This window comes from Strigops habroptila, chromosome 2, assembly GCF_004027225.2.
Source record: "Strigops habroptila isolate Jane chromosome 2, bStrHab1.2.pri, whole genome shotgun sequence".
Taxonomy (NCBI): Eukaryota; Metazoa; Chordata; class Aves; order Psittaciformes; family Psittacidae; genus Strigops; species Strigops habroptila.
The window spans coordinates 80,987,651-81,005,704 of record NC_044278.2 but is presented as its reverse complement, the minus strand read 5'-3'; the positions used below and the strand labels follow the sequence as shown (position 1 = coordinate 81,005,704).

The 18,054-nt window shown below is 40.3% G+C and overlaps 1 protein-coding gene across 13 annotated transcripts in view; it reads left to right on the top strand.

The window, feature by feature from the left end:
• The window catches only part of LMO7 (LIM domain 7), a 130,006-nt gene that overhangs the window by 52,242 nt on the left and 59,710 nt on the right, over positions 1-18,054 (top strand). For all 13 annotated transcript variants that reach the window (XM_030476618.1, XM_030476609.1, XM_030476616.1 and 10 more), the window contains exon 4: positions 3,331-3,437. In XM_030476618.1, coding sequence (XP_030332478.1) covers positions 3,331-3,437 — 107 coding nt within the window. The remainder of the gene's footprint in view (positions 1-3,330; positions 3,438-18,054) is intronic.

The window sequence follows — 18,054 nt, the reverse complement described above, 5'->3', positions numbered from 1 at the left end:
CCATTTTATGGGTATAACGGAACCAAGCTCTCCAGTTCTCATTTTATAGGTCCCTTGTCTTCTCTCGTCATCATACTCCTCTCTCTGCAACTCTACTAATTTGAATCTTTCCTAAACTTATATGGCCTGCCCTCATTTACAGAGATTTGGAACAACTCAGTGGTAGAGGGCAGTTGTGGACATAGGCATGAGCCCTTTTTTACCCTCAAGCATGCCACTTCCGTGACTTGCAGTCACCAGGAGGTAGATCTGGTGTGATGTGCTTCTTCAGGCTTTTGAGTTCCAAATGCTTAAGAATCATTTTTGGGAAGTATGATGAGATTCAGATTGCAGTATACGCTTTGAAGCTGAAGTTGTAACTTCAATTAGCCTTATTCAAAGTGCACTTATATTGCTAAAAGGAATAGCATGATGGCTTCTATATTTGAATGCATTAATCACTGAACAATGTTCCTGTTCGCATTTCTAATGTTAAATCTAATTGCAAGGTTGATAGCTTGTCTTTTTTCCCCTGCTTATTTCTGTGGTGCTATTTAAAATTAATTTTAAGGTTCATTATTCTGGTAGAGTTTAAAACTGCTGTTAGCTATTTTGACACCTGTAGCTTTGGTGATTTATGATGATTAGGGATGGTCAAGAATAACTTGGCAAGGACAGTATTTACAAGTGCTGATTTGTTGAAATGATATCTTTTTATGTCAATTTGCTAACCTGAGTCAATTTGCTAACCTTTTGGGTGCCATCTCCTGATGCTTTTGGGGGGTCAGTTCCAGACCCTGACTGGAGGAGAGCTGGTATTGGGGCAGTCACCTGTGAGATAGTAGGTGTGATCAAACTGCTAGCTTGGGAGCTGGGGGAGGCAGATTTTGAACCATGTTTTATCCTGCATGCAAGTGCTGTGGCTAGCTGTGTTTGCCTCTTGAGTTGTCTTCCCCTGCCTCTGACCAGTTTCTGAAGGTCTCGACTCATGTTGGCATGGATGTTCTCAGGGGCTGTAAGTGTTCTATATCAGGAGGTTGATGTTTGGTAGGTTTAATTGCTGTGACACCTTCAAAATTAATTTTCTCGTGTGCCAACGGTTCAGTGGTTGTGCAGCCAAGCAGCCACTGATGAGCAACTCCTCGGCTTTGTTTTCCTAGTGCTAGGGGTGTAGGCATCATCCATTTCTCTAAATCTCTGACTTTCTTCCTTGTTTACCTGGACAATGTGCTCATTTTCTGCAGTTCAGTTGACGTAACCCATTGCTTTGGGAGTTGACTCTGAGTTTGGGTGATTGGTCAGAACAATCAGGGCATGTTGCCTTGATCAGCGTCAGTGTCACTTCAGTTCACTCTCTTGCAACTACTTGTTCCTTCTGCTCTGCAGAAGTTTCTTGGACTCCTCAGACCCCTGAACACTGATCTGAGAGTTGCATGTCTGTTGTTTACCAAGTAGCTCCCCTTCTTGCAATGGGACTGTAGTCTGTGGCCTCTTCCATACAGAAGAAGCTGTGCCTTTTCAAGTCTTTGGGATTTTGGTACTAATCATAGGATGGCTTGTATTGGAAGAGACCTTAAAGATCACCTCGTTCCCACACGTCTAACACAGGCAGGGACACCTTCCACTAGACCAGGTTGTTCAAAGCCCCATCCAACCGGGCCTTGAAAACTTCCAGGGATGGAGCAACCACAACTTCTCTGGGCAGCCTGTGCCAGTGCCTCACCAGCACTCAAATATTATTTGAATAAAACTGACACATCTAGTCAGATTTCCCTATGCTGCATGGAAAGGAAAAAGGGGCATTGCATGGAAAGGAAAAGTAAATGTACCTCCTGAGGTTATACCCCCCCATCATCAATCTCCTTGGCCACTTGAGCAGGCAGCCCCCTGGGCACTGCAGAGGCTAATGCACAGGCAGAGGTGAGGTTGCCTGTTCTCCATGCTTCCAAGCCACTTCCTTTCATTTGCCACCACATCATGTTCCCCCTCATTGTTGTCATGTCACATCCTCCTAAAGCAGAGCAGCTCCCACTGTGGCACATCACACGTCAGGCTTTGAGGCAAAACCTTTCCAGTGTGAGACACTTGGGATCTTTTGGATGTGTTAACACAGAGCCTGCAGCCTGCACAGGGAATACCTTGTTCAAATATTTTCCTTGAATGAAGCTGTGTTTACAGACTGATAAATACTAGAATCCTAAGGACATTCAAAACAGAAGGTTGTGGGTATTCTTGGGTTTCTTTTACTTTTTAAAGCCTGTATTAGAGGCAGTGGTTGTTTTCTTTATGGTTCTTGTTTGTAAAGAAATTTTAAATGATGGTATAATTGTTACAGCCAGTGACTATGTGTCAAAAAGAAAAAAAAGTTTAAAGTGTATTAAATTGCTGAAGTGGAGCTTTTCCATATTGTGAAACTCTGTTACCAGGACCTTGATTTAGGAACTCTTTAAATGACAGGGCTGTGCCTAGCTTCTGAATTAAGTAACTTTGTGTACCTTTTCCTGTGGCTTCCAGCTGAAGGGAGCAAGTGCGCAAGAGGGCACATTCTTTTGTTGTTGATAGCATTCCGCCTTAACGAGAAGGAATTTCTTGCCTATTGCCTATTGTTTATGAAGTGGAAAGAGATCACAAGTTGTATAATCTCTCTCTCACTATTGCTTGATTTATTTATTATTTTTGTTTAACCTTGCTCTTGCAGGTGGGTTGATCTGCAGCAGGTGCAGTGAGTGGTGCTGTAATACCCTAATACCCTGCACCTATATTCTGTAATATTGGTGTGAGCTGGGGGCGGGGGGGGGGGGGGGAAGGAATACAAAGGAGAGCAAAACCCCCCGATGTAAGGAAGCAGCAGCACTGAATACAGTTTCGTTTCTGTCTCTCCGGAGCTTTGCTCAGCAACCAAACCCAGACTCCAGGTGCAGTATTCCCTCAGTGGTCTGTGAGCATAGAAACAGTGCGTCCCTCCTCTTCTTCCTCCCCTGCCAAGAGTTTCTGGGTGGTGAATGTCAGTAGCTGGAGTTATTTTTAAAGGCAAGAGGTGAGGCTTGTCGTGCAAAGCAAGGAAGAGGGCGTTTGTTTGCTGAGCAGAGCTGACATCAAAGTGGAGATTGCTGCCTACTGGCTCACTGCTGCCTTATGCCAGGTAATCTTTAACGTACCCCCCAGTCACCGAGATCGCAACCCAGCCTGCCTGTGTGCATGAGGAACGACCTGCGTCTATGATCCAGAAGCTTGCTTTTTCAGTATTATTTACGTGAGCTGGACTTTGACATTCAAAGGCTCTTGCTAATCATCTTGCAAAACCTGCTTAGTGCTTTTAACTAAGCAACTGCTTTCTACTTCTCTTCGCAGGATAATATAAATGTTTTTCTGAAAGCGTGCGAAAATATTGGACTGAAAGAAGCTCAGCTTTTTCATCCAGGAGATCTTCAGGATTTGTCCAATCGAGTTACAGTCAAGTGAGTTTTGTGGTTTTGTTTTCTCCCTCCCCTTCTCCTTCTAAGCTGTTTCACGGTGTGTCTCTCTCTCTCTCTCTTTTTTTTTTTTTTTTTTTTTAATGGTTGCCTATGGAAAATTCTTTTAATCTGGTACGAGCAGTTCTGAATACTGTGCTGAGGGTTTAAGCCTTGTTGAGACTGATAGATACAATTTGCACAAAATTAATTTAGGAAAAATGAAGTAGTATTATGCCTTACAAGCAAACTAATTGTTAATGAATATTTACAGCATTTAATATATGAGAGAGAAACTGTTCAGGTTATTTTAAACTTGGAGCAAAATTAACTGTTAAATGATATCACAAGCGTTGCTTCCCTTTATGCTTTGAGATTACTGATGTAAAATCTGAAAGGCTGAGGTGATACTTCTGATACTTACCTGAATGGCTCCGAGGCTCGGGTACAGTGTTCCTCAAGGACCACGGGTCTCGCCACTCCAGGTATTAATCAGGTGTTTGTTACCAAATGTCACATCTCCTGTCAATGGGGGTGTGTGTGCATGAGTAGAAATCAAGTACTGAATTGCACAAAGGGAAATTGTCGTGTTTACAGAGAAAAGAGTTTTCCTGTGAAATAGCAGTGATTTGGTTCAGAAATATAATTGATGAATTCTCAAATTTCAGGACTGCTGTGTCTCTTATTAGGAGTCCTATTACTAGTTTCTGGGAGATTAAGGTGCATTTTTACTGTATAGACACTTAACAGGTGTTTTAAGATAAATGTGTCATGGAAAAATATTGTCCTGGGGCGTCTTGCTTTCTTACAGTATTAGCTGTTTTTATTGTGCTAGTACAAAGGGTGGATTTGTCTCCAAAAAAGAGAGGGAAGCTTCAGTGATTTTTTTGCTGGAAACCTGTCAGGTTAAATGTTAAGAATTGATTCCTGTCTTAAATTGCTGGTTTTATCAAAGAGAAATAGGCAGTAATCCTTCTGTAAATACAAGGAAAAAATATTGTGAAATGACACAATTGCTTTAATTGGAAAGAAATCTCTGTGTAGGTGGATCGGGCGGTAGCACATGTTGACATGCTCTCTGCCTGGTTTCAGAATGAAAGTTCATACTGTTTTGAGGTCTGATACTTGAGAGGGCAATGCATTTTCCAATCTTTGACTCTTACCCAAAACATATTTAGGGATTTGGCACTTTACCAGGATGCCGATATTCTTGCTGCTGGTTCCTACATCATGCCAAAAGCTGGAGGGTTCGTAGGTTCTAACATGCTTTAATTATCCACAAAACCCTTGCTAAAGTTATTTTGGTGGAGGTTGGCTTCAAAGGGTATCACCAGGAAGGGTTAGAGGCAGTCAGGAGCTGGTCTTCAGCAATGTCAATAGTGACAAGCTGAAACGCCGGGGAGGTCGAGTTAGCAAACTGTTGTGCAAGGTATGTTGTCCAACTTGTCCCTACTTTAACAGCAGTTCCCAAGTGAGGTCAGCCATGAAATTCATCCAGTGGGTCTGTAACCAGGTTTTGTTGGTGGTGTTTTTTGTTTAGTTTTGTTTTATTCTTTCAGCTCTTCTGGTTCCCCTCCCAGCTCTGGGAGCAGAGAGTAAGGCTGGAATTTGAAGTTGTCATAAGGCAGTAGGAGTTTTACATCATAGCTACTTGGCAACAGGTTAATTAGTGATTTTCAGAAAAGCAGCTTTAACCATTGAGCACTTCTTACTGAGAGCAATGCAAGGGGTCTGAGTTACAGTTGAGAAGCTGCCAGTGGTATAGCCATGCTCTTTTAATTTGTTTCAATATAAGTTTGATTTTTCCACACTGTCATATGACAATCCCACAGTGTGTGTAAAATACTTAAAGTAATTCAAAACTTCTGTATCTGAGCATGCTGTAAAGTGGTAACCTAAACTATACTAGCACATTTTGATGTGTTTAGGAGTTTGGAGGGGGCTGGGAAGTTTTAGTGCAGGAAATGCAGTAAATAAGTTATATGAAGAGAACTCTGCCCATTGAAAAGTTTATTATGAGTCATTCAATTACCCAGAGAGCAAGCTAGTCTTCAGAGGGTTTCCAGAGAGAGTCATATGTGTGTCAGGAGAGAAATGCTATCTGATCAGGAGCTTTATCTGATAAGGTTTTTTTGTTATTTAATAGAAATAAATAACTTCACACATTCAAGCTGAATTACCAATTTCTTCAAAACTTGTAAGATGCCAGACCTCAGAAAAGGGATACTATTTCGTGTCTTGCTTTCATATTATCCTCTGTTAACCTTAGTTTCAGCATTAGAAGTAAACAATTTCTTGTCCCAAAGAGGGAAAACTTTTTTTTATATGCTGATTTTTATAAAAGATTACATTTAATGTTTGGCTTTCTAGCATTCCTAAGCAAATCCATTTTGCTGCTGTCACCTGAGGCTAATTGCCCGCATCTTAAACCATCTGCGATAGGTTGTACAGGATAACATTTACGTGTGCCTGAAGCGGTGTGTATTTTGACACCTCAGCAGTACGGCTGTGTTCGCTGTTGCACCACCATTAGAGCATGCTTATCTACCCAAAATAGATTAAATAAACTGTTGCTGAAACAATCAGCTTTTCAGGCTGAGAACAGCATGCTGGCGGGATACACATATGTACTGCCAGGCACAAGAAGATGCCTGATTTGCCTTACATGTGGAAAGGAGATAAGAGGAAGGTACTATTAAAAGTGTGGGTCTGCTCCTGTAGCCAAAGGCAGGCATGAGAGTTGTCATATTATGTCAGAGCAAAACCAGTTTCTGACGCTGGCTGGGAGGTTGCGTCTCCATCCCTGCCATGCTGGGCCTTCTGTAGATTTCTGTAGGCTTCTCTGATTGCTCCAATGCCTCTGGTGCTGGGATGGTCCTGGAGGAGGACCGCCTGCCCTCTGAGGATGATGTGCTCTGTGGAGAGGTGTTCCTTCCTTCTGTTCTTCCTGCCTCTGCTGCCTGGCAGTTGTGTGTGGTACCTCCTTCTCCTTACCTTGTGGGAAATCATATGCCCTAAGGCCACTGGCATCTTAGACTGTGGTCCTGTCCACCTGGGCAGGCTCTCTTCCCAGAAGGAAAAGTTAAGTTCTCCTTGTACCTTTCACTGTACCTTTGCTGATAAGTGCTTGGTCTTTCTGTCTCATCAACACCACCACAATGCCATTCAGAGATACTGAACTTTGTATTTGTGTGTGGGGTGATGTTCTTTTGTCACCTGAGTTAAGGTGAAGACTCTCTGTTGCTCATGGCTTGCCAGAAGCTGTGCTAAGCAAATAGTCTTCGTATCTGGTAAGGAGGTTACAACTTTCACTTGTGTGTTGTTTTCTGTTGCAACTGAGATGATGCATAGGGATAATGAGAAACTCCTCTGTAATTATTCCTAGTATCTGGGACGGGAGAGGCAAGAATCCTCTTAAATATCCAGACTCTTGGTTCCAAGTGATTATGTGATTATCCTTTTTGCAAAGAAAAAGCTCCTTAAATTTTCATTGTTTAGAAGGTTGTGTGAAGAGGGTTGGTTAAAATTACTGGTTGCTCTTCAAAGCCTTGCAAACTTTATGCTTTGCCAGATCAGCAATGAGATTAGTAGTTGGGTGATGTGGAAAAAATATACTGGCATGGATGGTTTCTTTTCTGCCAATGAAAATGGGAGTGTGGATTAATGTCTGAGATTTATAGTTCAGTCTTTCTGTAAATCTGCAGAAGTTATTGCTCAATGGTATAGTACAGCAATGTGTCATGTGTTCCAATAAAGATTATCCAGATGGATTTATTCCTCACATACCATGTTTGGCAGTCGTGCACATCATACTGTTTTGTGGCTAGTTATTTACGTGTATGCCTAGGTGTCCCTCTTCAATTCTCTCAGTATATTTGATTTTATTTTTATTTAGCCTAGGATTTTATTAGTTTTAATCGGAAGAGGTGTTATTTTAAAACCCAGCAGCTTGAGAGGTTTTTTTAAATTTAAATGAATGTGAGGTTGTCTTAACACACTTCTTTTGATTCTTTTTTAGTCCTGTCAAAGTAAGAATGCAATATGAGCTTAGTGACTCTCAGTTGTCAGTCACTATTTAAAAATGTAAGCACTTCCCTACCCAGCTCTTTAGAGGTGACACACCCAGCTGTTCCCAGCTGTGGAAGGGTTCTTTTTAAAATCAATTCGTGGAGTTAAAAGGGCAAGTTTTCTTAGGCAGATGCCAAACTTCAATTCTGGTGGAATTTGTTATCCTAATTATCAGTTTTAAAGGAGGCAGCCTGAACAATCAGACTGAGAGTGTAAACTAAAATTTGTCTTGTCTTTCAAGCAAATTAATTCTTCTGTCTGAAAAAAATATATATAATTCTGGAAAATGAGGTATCCGCTTTAAGAGTCTCATTAAATACTACTAATAAATCCAACAAACTTTTTTTAAAGCTACCACAAGCCCCTGAGTCCTAATGTTGAAGTTTGTTTTACAATATCAATTTTATTCCTCAATAAAATAGCAGATTAAAATATTTGGCTTCTATTAATGTTTTTACTACAGGGTTATATTTAGAATGAGGCTCAAACTGTCTCCCAAGGTAGCCAGAAGTATCTCTGCACCTTGCAGAACTTGGGATTTGAATAAGGCCTTGTTGCTGCTCTGTACTTTTTTAAGTATTCATTATCAATCCTGTTCATTAAATGAAGTGTAAGTCCTATTAAGAGAACAGAAAACCCTGTCATACAAGTCTTGCTGAAGTTGGGATTAAGTGCATACATGAGATGAAATAATGGAGCTCTGACTCTGGCCCTGGCATTTCTAACTTTTGGATAGTTTAAACTTATCATTTTAATGTTTCTTTGATACAATTATGTTTCATTATTTCCTAAAGCAAAAAGCAACCTTGGAAAAATTTGAATGCCGTGCTTTGTGTTGCATAAAGCTCTATATAACCAGAGCCAACTGGAGACAAGTAACAACTGTTATCTGGCATGTTCATCCTTATGTTCATGCATTTCAGCTGATTTGGGTTTTGAGGTTTTTTTTTTGAGACAGGCTCTCTATTTCACTTCAGAGATAATACTTTCTGAATTTAAAATACCACAAAAGTTCAGAAATTAGATGCTTTTAAGATAAAGCCTGAGAAAATGAAATAGTTGCTGTGTGATGCAGCTGTAAGAACATATTCTGCATCTCTTCATCCATCTGGAGTAGGATACATTTCATGGGATTTCCTTCTGATTAAATAAGAATAAGCGATTATACCTATTATACAAACATTGACAATTTTAAGCATATATACAGAATCACTACCTGCCATATCATAACTATTGTCCCTTACTACACAACTCTCTTCATTTAGGGACTGTCAAAAGGGAAGCCTTCTAGCACTGACTAGTTAAGCAAAACACGAAACATTCTCTAGTACCCACCTTCTTTACCCCATAATTCAGGTTACAATGGTCCCAGTGCCAACTTTCAGTGACAAAGGTGCCTCACTTGTCTTTTTGGGTGCAACCACTAAATGTGCAGGTATAGTAGGGTTCCTGAAAATGGCAGTGAATCAGTAGCAGAGAACAGTTGAATCCAGGTGTAGTTCCTCCAGTGCTACATTCAGTCAGTAAATTCCTGTTCTTCATGTGGAAAGTAACTGCATGCTGTTTAGTAAATTTTAGTTTCTAATTAGAAAAAAGGGTTGTTTTGTTGTTGGTTTTGGGGTTTGTTCTAGTTTGGTTTATAAGTTGATGTTTCTCATTACTTTAATGTTCTTCCTGTCTCGTCTTGGGGAATATGCCGAATTTCCTGATTCCAGTTGTTTCCTACTCAGGATGCTTGCCTCTGCAGGGTCAACAAAGGCAAACTGAAATTTCTGTTCTATGGGATGAATACTACAACTGTTGGATAGAAGAGATGGTCTTTTGAGTAGAGGGTTGTTGTCAGTACTCTTAAAGCTCTCCAAAAATACACATTTCTAATTGTGAAAGCAGTAATACATGTCAGTCTTTGGAAGAATTTTTTAGGGTTGCTCTGCCAGTAACACTCAACTCTTTAAACTGACAAGTGACTCACCTGGAAACTTGAGGTATAATTATGAGAAACTCTTTTGGGACTTGTATCCCATTTTGTCCTTCAGGAATAACTGCCATGTTTTGCTCAAGGGAGACAGAGTCAAATACCCTGAAAATGGATACTTGGCGGGGGGGTGGGGGGGTGGGAAGAGAGAGAGTACAAATCAATTTGTGGACAGGTAGCTCAGAGCTGGTGTTTGCTGTTGATAATACTAATTTCATACTTGGGCCTTCTTCTATATTTATTATATTTGCAGAGTTATGCTTTAGGCAACCTGTCCTAGTGGAAGGTGTCCCTGCCTGTGGCAGGGGGTTGGAACTAGCCGATCTTTAAGGTCCCTTCCAACCCAAACCATTCTATGGTTGTATGATCTTATTGATTTTTTTTTTTTTTTCCTTAAGAGTTTCATGCTTATAATAAGAGTACATGATGGAGCTGAACCTGAATTTTCTGTACTGATTTTTTCCAAGAAACATACATTTTTAATAAGTTGAAGACCCTACTTCTCATTTGGCTGTAAAGAAAACTCAAACAAACCAAAAGCCAAAACACCCAACACAGAACCACCCTTTCCTGCCTTTTTATTTTCTGTAGAATAGAAAGTTGTGTACTGGATAAAAGCCAAGTGCCTCAATACAAGAAGTATGGTAGTAGTTAGCCCAAAACTTGTACCTGTGTAAGGTCTCCAGCTTATACCTAGGCGACTGAAGAGTCAATCACCACAAAGGCTTGAGCATAAAGGTATAAGAAAAACTGTCTTTGAATTCAAGTTGAGATGAAAGAAATAAGGCTGTTTTGTGGGTCTTGAAAACTGAAATGCAAGCCACTTAACCAAAATTTAATTAGAACAATGAATGCTGCTTCCACTTATATCCAGGGAAATAACATTTCTTACACATGTGGTTGTAATAGGCTTTTATTGTGGTAACTGAGTTTCCTAGTGACACTTTCCTTGAAATGGAAAATTGCAGCACCCTCACTTTAGAATGACTCTAGAAATGTTCCTATGACTACATAAGTGTGGAAATTCTCTTCCCCCCTCCCCCCCCCCGACATATTCGTAGAAATGGGTAATACTTCCCAGGCATAGCCATATTCTAAAAATCGAAAATGCTCTATTTATCCTATTTATGGTATAACTAATTTAAGGATAATTTATTTCACACACTTAACTCGTTAATACTGATGACAATTAGGCAGAGGTAAAGAAAATGAAAATAGAGCATATTTTTTCAGACTTGTAAAACTTGTACTTAATGTAAAGTATTCATGCTCATGTCATTAATTTGCATAAGCTTTTAATCATTCCAGTAAAACCGTTGTAGGCAATAAAACATGTTCCAGACTTTGGACTATACCTGCTAGAAACTTTCTTCCAACTCTTCAGTGTAAAGTCTATAAAGTGTTGGGTGTGGTGCTATTTAATCCTTCTATTTTCTGAAGTTTCTGATCATTACCAGAAATGTTGAGATTGTTAATTTTGTTTTTCTGTTGAGTGATTTAGCAGTTACATTTCCTTTATGGGATTATTCCTTTGCTAATATTTGATTTACCATTTATTTATTTTGTGAAGATGATTCTGCTTCAAGAATAAAAAACTTCTGGAATTGTATACCAGTACCTGCAAGTGTACATGAGGAGTCTGAAGTAATTTGGGAAAAAAACACATATAGTGTCTGTTAGTTGCACTGAGAGCAATTCAGGTAACTCTAGTGGCACAGATCCATAGCGCTATGTTAGAATTCAAATAGTTAAGCTACAAAACTGAATGGTCTGCTGAAGAAGGTTACAGCAGCTTTCTGCTGAAAGGTGTTGGTTTGTTCAGAGTCCTCGTTTTTGATCCTATTAGATTTTAGAAGTATCTCTGGAATAACTTTTTTTTTTGGGGGGGGGGGGGTTGTGTTACAAAAACCATTATTACTAAAAGCCTTTGCCATGTTTTTTTTAATGCTCTTTTGCTTTGTGTTAAGTGTCTCTAACCTTTTAGGAGTCCCATGGGAATCCATCTGAACCTTAGGCACTCATATGCATTTTAAGCATGCACAGCATGCGTCCTTTTTTTTTTTTCTTTTTTTTTTGTGGTGACTTTTTATTTTTTTTATTCCATACGAAAAAATAGTGCTGGTATCTGAGGTTGGAAGTTGAAGGACTTCTAAAAAGAATAAGCTTTTATTACGTTAATATCAATTGTATGGAAACATGTATGCAAGTTCACTATTGTATTATTTTTCATTCCACTTTACATCTAAATTGTTGAAGTTCAGTTAGCTTTTCTGTAGGCAGACAACTCAATAGGAAGAGCTCCTATATTTAAATACTGGGGGAAGCTGACTTCTTGAAGTTTTCCATGGATACGGGAGTTTGTCATTTAACTATAGTCTGTAAATAGAGAAGGTAAAGCTGAACAGTGGATCCTACTTCATCTGAAACTCTACTTTTGGACATTTCTATTCCTGAGATGTGATTGTTACATTGCTTTCAGAGATTTCAGTTCTAATTGTTAATACTGCTTAATCGGAACTCTCATAGTATTCTTCAAAGTGGCATTAACAGGTTTCCTACTGTGGATACTGCAGAATGTAATTGGTAATGTATTAACAAATTAAAATGTCTTTATAAAGCGCGTGACCATCTAAAGAGGGTTGCAGGGTCTTTTTCATCTTGTCACTGAAACCGGTTAAATGAAACAATGTCTCACCATAGAAGACAAAAGAGATGGGTTGGGGGGAATGAAGACTGCTAGATAGCTGCCAAGCTTAACCACACATGATCTTTTCATGTGTTTTTTAAAAGATAGAGATCTGTTGTCTTTAAGAAACAGAAGGGGGGAAAAAAACACCAACAACTAAAGAAAACACAAGCAGAGAACTCCTCTCTAGGCTGAAGAAGCTGGATGATCAAGCTCAGGATCTCCAGCCCTGACCATACCCATGACCTCAACCAGTTTATCAATGGCTTTCCTGTACTGGGTGACACCAAACTGGAGATGGCAGCATTATGAACATGGTGTAATGAGCACTGGGGAAAGAGGGCATGATCAGGTCCATCAGCCTTCTGGCCGTGCTCTATTTCATACAGCTCTGGGTGCTGTTGGCCTGTTGCTGGGGTTGCTGCTGGCTGATATTCAGCCTGGTAGGACCCCCAAGTCCAGCTCCCCACCCCACTCCGCCACTGCAGAAGTTAAGTCCACCCAGGGGTAGGACTAGGACTTTGTCCTTGTTGAATGTCATGAGGTTCCTGTAGAGCCAGTACTCTACAGGAGTATCGACTGCACCCTCGCCGTATCGACTGCACCCTCGCCGCGCTCCTGTCTGCTTGGGGAGGGAGTGCAGTATCAGAAACTGACTCAGGAAGAAAAATTCTGGAGGTTTCTGCAGCTGGTTGCTGGGACTAGAGTGAGAAGGTTGACTAATGTGGATGATATTTCCTCTTTCCTTTCCCTTTTAGAAAAAACATCCTGCAAATGTAAACATGTACACACCTTTGAACCCAGTACGTACAGATATGCATCAACTGACGTGGATTCCAATGCATTATATGATAAAATATTTAACTGGGGCGGGGAAAGGGAGGCTAAGTTCAAAATACTTCTGCTTTTGCAAAGGCTATTAAATTACAGACAGCCACTTGTGCCCTGTGAATAAATGCTGAAATATGCTTGTCAGATTGATGGTGCAGTAATATATTCTTTTTAACTCTGTGACCCGGTGTTTGTAAGATGCTCTCAGCTGTGGTGGTTTTCTGGGGTGAGTGATGTATTTGGCAAAGCGCTAGCTAAAAATACCTGAGTTAACAGAAGGCACAGTATATTTATGTATGGTTTGACTTGAAGTTATGATGTATTTTCATCACAGATCTGTGCAGTTAGGGAATTACTGTACAACTCCACAAGCTAATCCTAATCTGTCCAAATTTACCAGCATTAATTACTCTAGTAAAAAGCTTTTAATAGTAGCTTGTCAGTTAATCTTTCAGAAACTGTTCTTTTTCTATGTATAAAATAGAAGAAAACCTTGGGTTACTTAAGCAAGAACAGGAAAATCAGAACAACTTTAACTTTGTGTATAAAATTCTGAGGTCTGGAACAGCTGATGCTGCTCAGATCTGAGGTCTGCTGCTCAGACCTGGGGAGTTTTCTGAGAGATTTGTGAAGGCACCTATTCAGTGTTCAGTGCCAGTGCAAAGAAAAAAGAAAACAATCAACAACAACAGCAAAACAAACAAATCCACCCCCAATATCCACCCAGAAACAAATCCCAAGCGTTGTTAAGAAGTATTAGGAATTGGAAAAACAATGACACATCATTGTGCTGCTGTGATTAATCTGAAATTGGGTGGTGGTGTAAATACCATCTGAAGCTTTGGACTTTGATCACTTTTCCTTTCTTCACTCTCTCACTTCACCTCCCCAGATTCCTTCAAAATTAAATCTGCAGAACTGGAATATCTTCATCCTCATGGCATTTCTCTGACCAAAAGTAGGTATAGCTTCTGTTGCACATTTAGTTAAACACGCTAGGAGTCTTAAGTCTGAGAGAGAGATGATGGATGAAGAGGAGAGGTGGGCAAAGCAGTAAGCTTAAAACAAATAAACAACATGCCCCCCAGCAAGTGGCATGGGTGAAGTGGATCAACTAGTCACTCTGTCCCATCTTATATGAGTGATCAATGAACCAGATGAAGGGGCAGTTGACTTCCTTGTCAACAGATGCTGTGGGTGATAAAAGTTTACTTGAGTCTAAGGGGTACTGGAGAAGTTCACAGAAGGGAGATCTCTTAAGAATTACTTAATATGGGAAAACCACATATAGCTTGGGAAGTCCCTGAGGGAGAAGCATCTTGCCTGCTCCATTTTTACCTTGCCTTGGGCAACCACTTGGGTTTGCATGGGAGGATGGGATCCTGGGCTAGATAGAGTTTTGATCTGGCCCCTTTTGGATTCTCTTGTGTGTGGTTTTGAAAAGGTCACATCCAATGAAAGCTGCTTTTAACTATGATAACCTCCTGTTAGAAGCAAAATTAAGGAAAAAATCAAATGCAAATTTTGTGGAAGCAATTAATTTGATTTGCTAAATCAATTAATCAGTCTATCATTGTTAAGTGTTAGCAAGTATGGAACATTGTATGCAGAGGTGCCTGAAAAGATAAATAAAATAATGGTAGGTCTCTTAATATAGACCAGTGTCTGACTACTGTTATATGTGACCAGGTTTTGTAATAACAGGTAAAATATTATTATGGATTTTTAGAAATTTAACATTTTATTTAACATTCTTCAAAGCCATTTGAAATTTTAGGAAAAGCTTCATAAGAATAAATAAGAATGGCTGGAATTCTCTTGAAATAAGCTGGCACATCTATTTGCATATACTATATTCAGCATCATTACTTAAAAGCTACTTTCGTTCTAAAAAGATCAGTTAATTTAAGAGGTTTTGTTACTGATTGTGGCATGGGTAACGTAACTGTAAGATCACACATCAGATGGTTATGCAGAAGGCACACCCACCCAGATTGAATAAGCGCAGAATAAAATGCATCAGTAATGATACTCCTCTGCTATGCTCGTCCTGCAAAATGCTCTTTCTCTGTGCAGAACATGTTATTCTTTGAAATCTGAGCTTGCCTCTTATATTGAATGTTGAGTGCAGTTGAGAAATCATACAAAATTCACTTAGGACTGATTCACTAGTATTTGCCATTTCATTCTGATGCTTTTATTCCATCAAGAGGAAAAAAAAAAAAAAAAAGTCTTGGAAAAAGGATACTTTCCTTTTTATAAACAACATTTTCTTTCTGAAGCATTTTCCTCTTTGAGCTGCAACCAAGTTCCTTAGTTTAATTCGGTCTTCTCAAATACTGCCTGTGAATGCAGCCAACATGTTAGTTTATTTAATAACCAGTACAAAAATCTCCAGTTATCCAGGTGGTGTAGTCAGTCTAGGGTGGTGATCATCACCAAAATGATGTGACTGCATTTATAGATTACTACTTCTCCTTTCTGTTTGGTATTCTTTTTCATTGATCAGATAAGATTTCAAATCTATGAATCCAGGGACAGATGGTATCCAACAGCGTGAGTCTGTATGTCTGAGCTTGGGTACCACCTGAGCAATGGGTGCACAGTAGCTGCTCTCAGCTGTGCACCAGGCTGCTAGCACTGGAGGACACATCAGCTCATCACCTGGCTTGCCAGCACCACTTTGGAAGAATGTGCTGGTTCAGACTCTCAAAATAAACTAAGGCAAGTACTCCATGCTTGTGCTGTGTGAGGTGTCTGCCAAAGTTGCTTGATAAACTTCCTTTCTTTAATGGGCAGCATGAGTTTTATCAGGAGGAAAGCTGGAATGAAGCACTGGTGCTTACTGGTTTTCTCAGAAAGTGTATTTACATGATAGGGCTCTGCAGTGAAACAGCAGAGAACAAGGGAAGCTGGGCAAGGTGCACCCTCAGTAAATTTGCAGAAGACACTAAGTTGAGTGGGAGTATTTACCTGCTGGAGGTTAGGAAGGCTCTGCAGAGGGATCTGGACAGGCTGGATCGATGGGCCAAGGTCAATTGTATGAGGTTTTATGAGGTCCTGCACTTGGGCTACAACAACCCTATGCAGTGCTACAGGCTTGGGGAAGCGTGGCTGGAAAGCTGCTCTTGGAAAAGGTCCTGGGGATGCTGATTGGCAGCCTCTGAACATGAGCCAGCTTGTGCCCAGGGAGCCAAGAAGGCCAAACAGCATCCTGGCCTGTATCAGCAATAGTGTGGCCAGCAGGGCCAGGGCAGTGATCATCCCCCTGTACTGGGCACTGGTGAGGTCACACCTCAAATACTGTGTTCAGTTCTGGGCCTCTCACTGCAAGAAAGACATTGAGGTGCTGGAGTGAGTCCAGAGAAGGGCAACGAAGCTGTTGAAGGATCTGGAGAATAAGCCTTATGAGGAACAACTGAGGGAACTGGGGTTGTTTAGTCTGAAGAAGAGAAGGCTCAGGGGGGACCTTATCGCTCTCTACGACTACCTTGAAAGGGGGTTGTAGTGAGGTGGGGGTCAGTCTCTTCTCCCAAGTGATAAGGAGAAATGGCCGCATGTTGTGCCAGGGGAGGTTTAGATTGACAATTAGGAAAAATTTCTTCCCCAGGAAGGTTGTCAAGCACTGGAACAGGCTGCTCCAAGGGATTGGTGGAGTGACCATCCCTGGAGTTATTTAAAAGACGTGTAGATGTGGTGCTTAGGGACGTGGTTTAGTAGTGGACTTGGCAGTCCTGGGTTAACAGTTGGGCTCCAGGATCTTGAAGGTCTTTTCCAACCTAAATGATTCTGTGATTCTATGAAAGTTTCTTTCTTGGCTTAATTCTGTTTCAGGACAGGTAGGAAAGCAGTGAACACTGAAAACTTTTTCTTGTCTCTTGTTGCCCAGGAATGTGTTTGTGTGGCTTCCATCATGTAAAACTGATGTATTGCTGTCTGATCAGTCAGAGGAGAGAGAGAAAGGCAGGCTCGCTTTTATCTCCTGGCGAAGGAATCTTTTTGATGGACATGTACCAAGGACACGCATACCGTACTTACAGAAAGAGCTTTTGTTTGCAGAATTTTTTTCAGGAAAGCAAATATGTTCAAGCTCCTAGAAACTGTTTGGTCAAGCTTAATTGCATGTAGGTTTTGGCATGCAACGCTTAGTGGAACGTGTTCTTGTTGTTTGTGCATCTGTAGTCACAGGACAGACTAGGCTCCTTATAAGCTGAAATAAGGAGCAGTGAAAACAGTGGAAGAAAACTACTAAACAGTGTTTTTTCTCTCCATGAGAGAGTACTCCAGCTAATTACTTTAGGTTATTTCAGCTCTTGGTACTGTGACTTCTTTGTTAATGCTATATTATGTTAAATACTATAAATGTTTAATTATGAAGACTCCCTTCAGTTTCAAAGCAAATGTATTAATTTTTACCTGTATAATCTAGAATCTGCTTTTACTGTAAATGAAGATGGGTAGCATCTTCTCAGTTTCTAGTTCCTTGGCTGTAGGTGGTCTGTGTGCCACCACTGTTGTCATTCAGAACAGCCTTCAGATAACTCTCCAGCTAATCTGGGATACGCAGTGAAGATGCTTTCTCACTGTTTTCATTCTCCATTGCTCAGATGTCTCTGCCAGGCAACTCACAAAACAAACAGTAACACTGGGTTAGCCTCAAAGAGTGCACACTTTGAAGTAGAGGGCAGGTGGCAGTTATAAGAGCTTAGTATTTAATGATATTACAGGAGGTGGCTGTAGAGATTTCCATGCATTTGCATATTAAAAGTGTGTAACGCCCTGATCCTTGCATACAAAAATAATTAGTGGCTAATTATTAGAAAAAAATTACCTTGTACTTTTGTTGGTGGTGAACGATATAGCAGAAATTAGTTTATAGCCAGGATTTGAAAGTGTGTGACTTTTTAAGTACTGGTCAACACGTCAAGATACAGGGACAGAGACGAGTATAAGACAAACTGGATATAGACGGTCAACTTAAAAGCCTTGTAGAAGAGAGACAGCAGAAAAAGAACTTGGCTCATTAAACAAAGCAAGTTGCAGTCCATTCTAATCTTTGTACC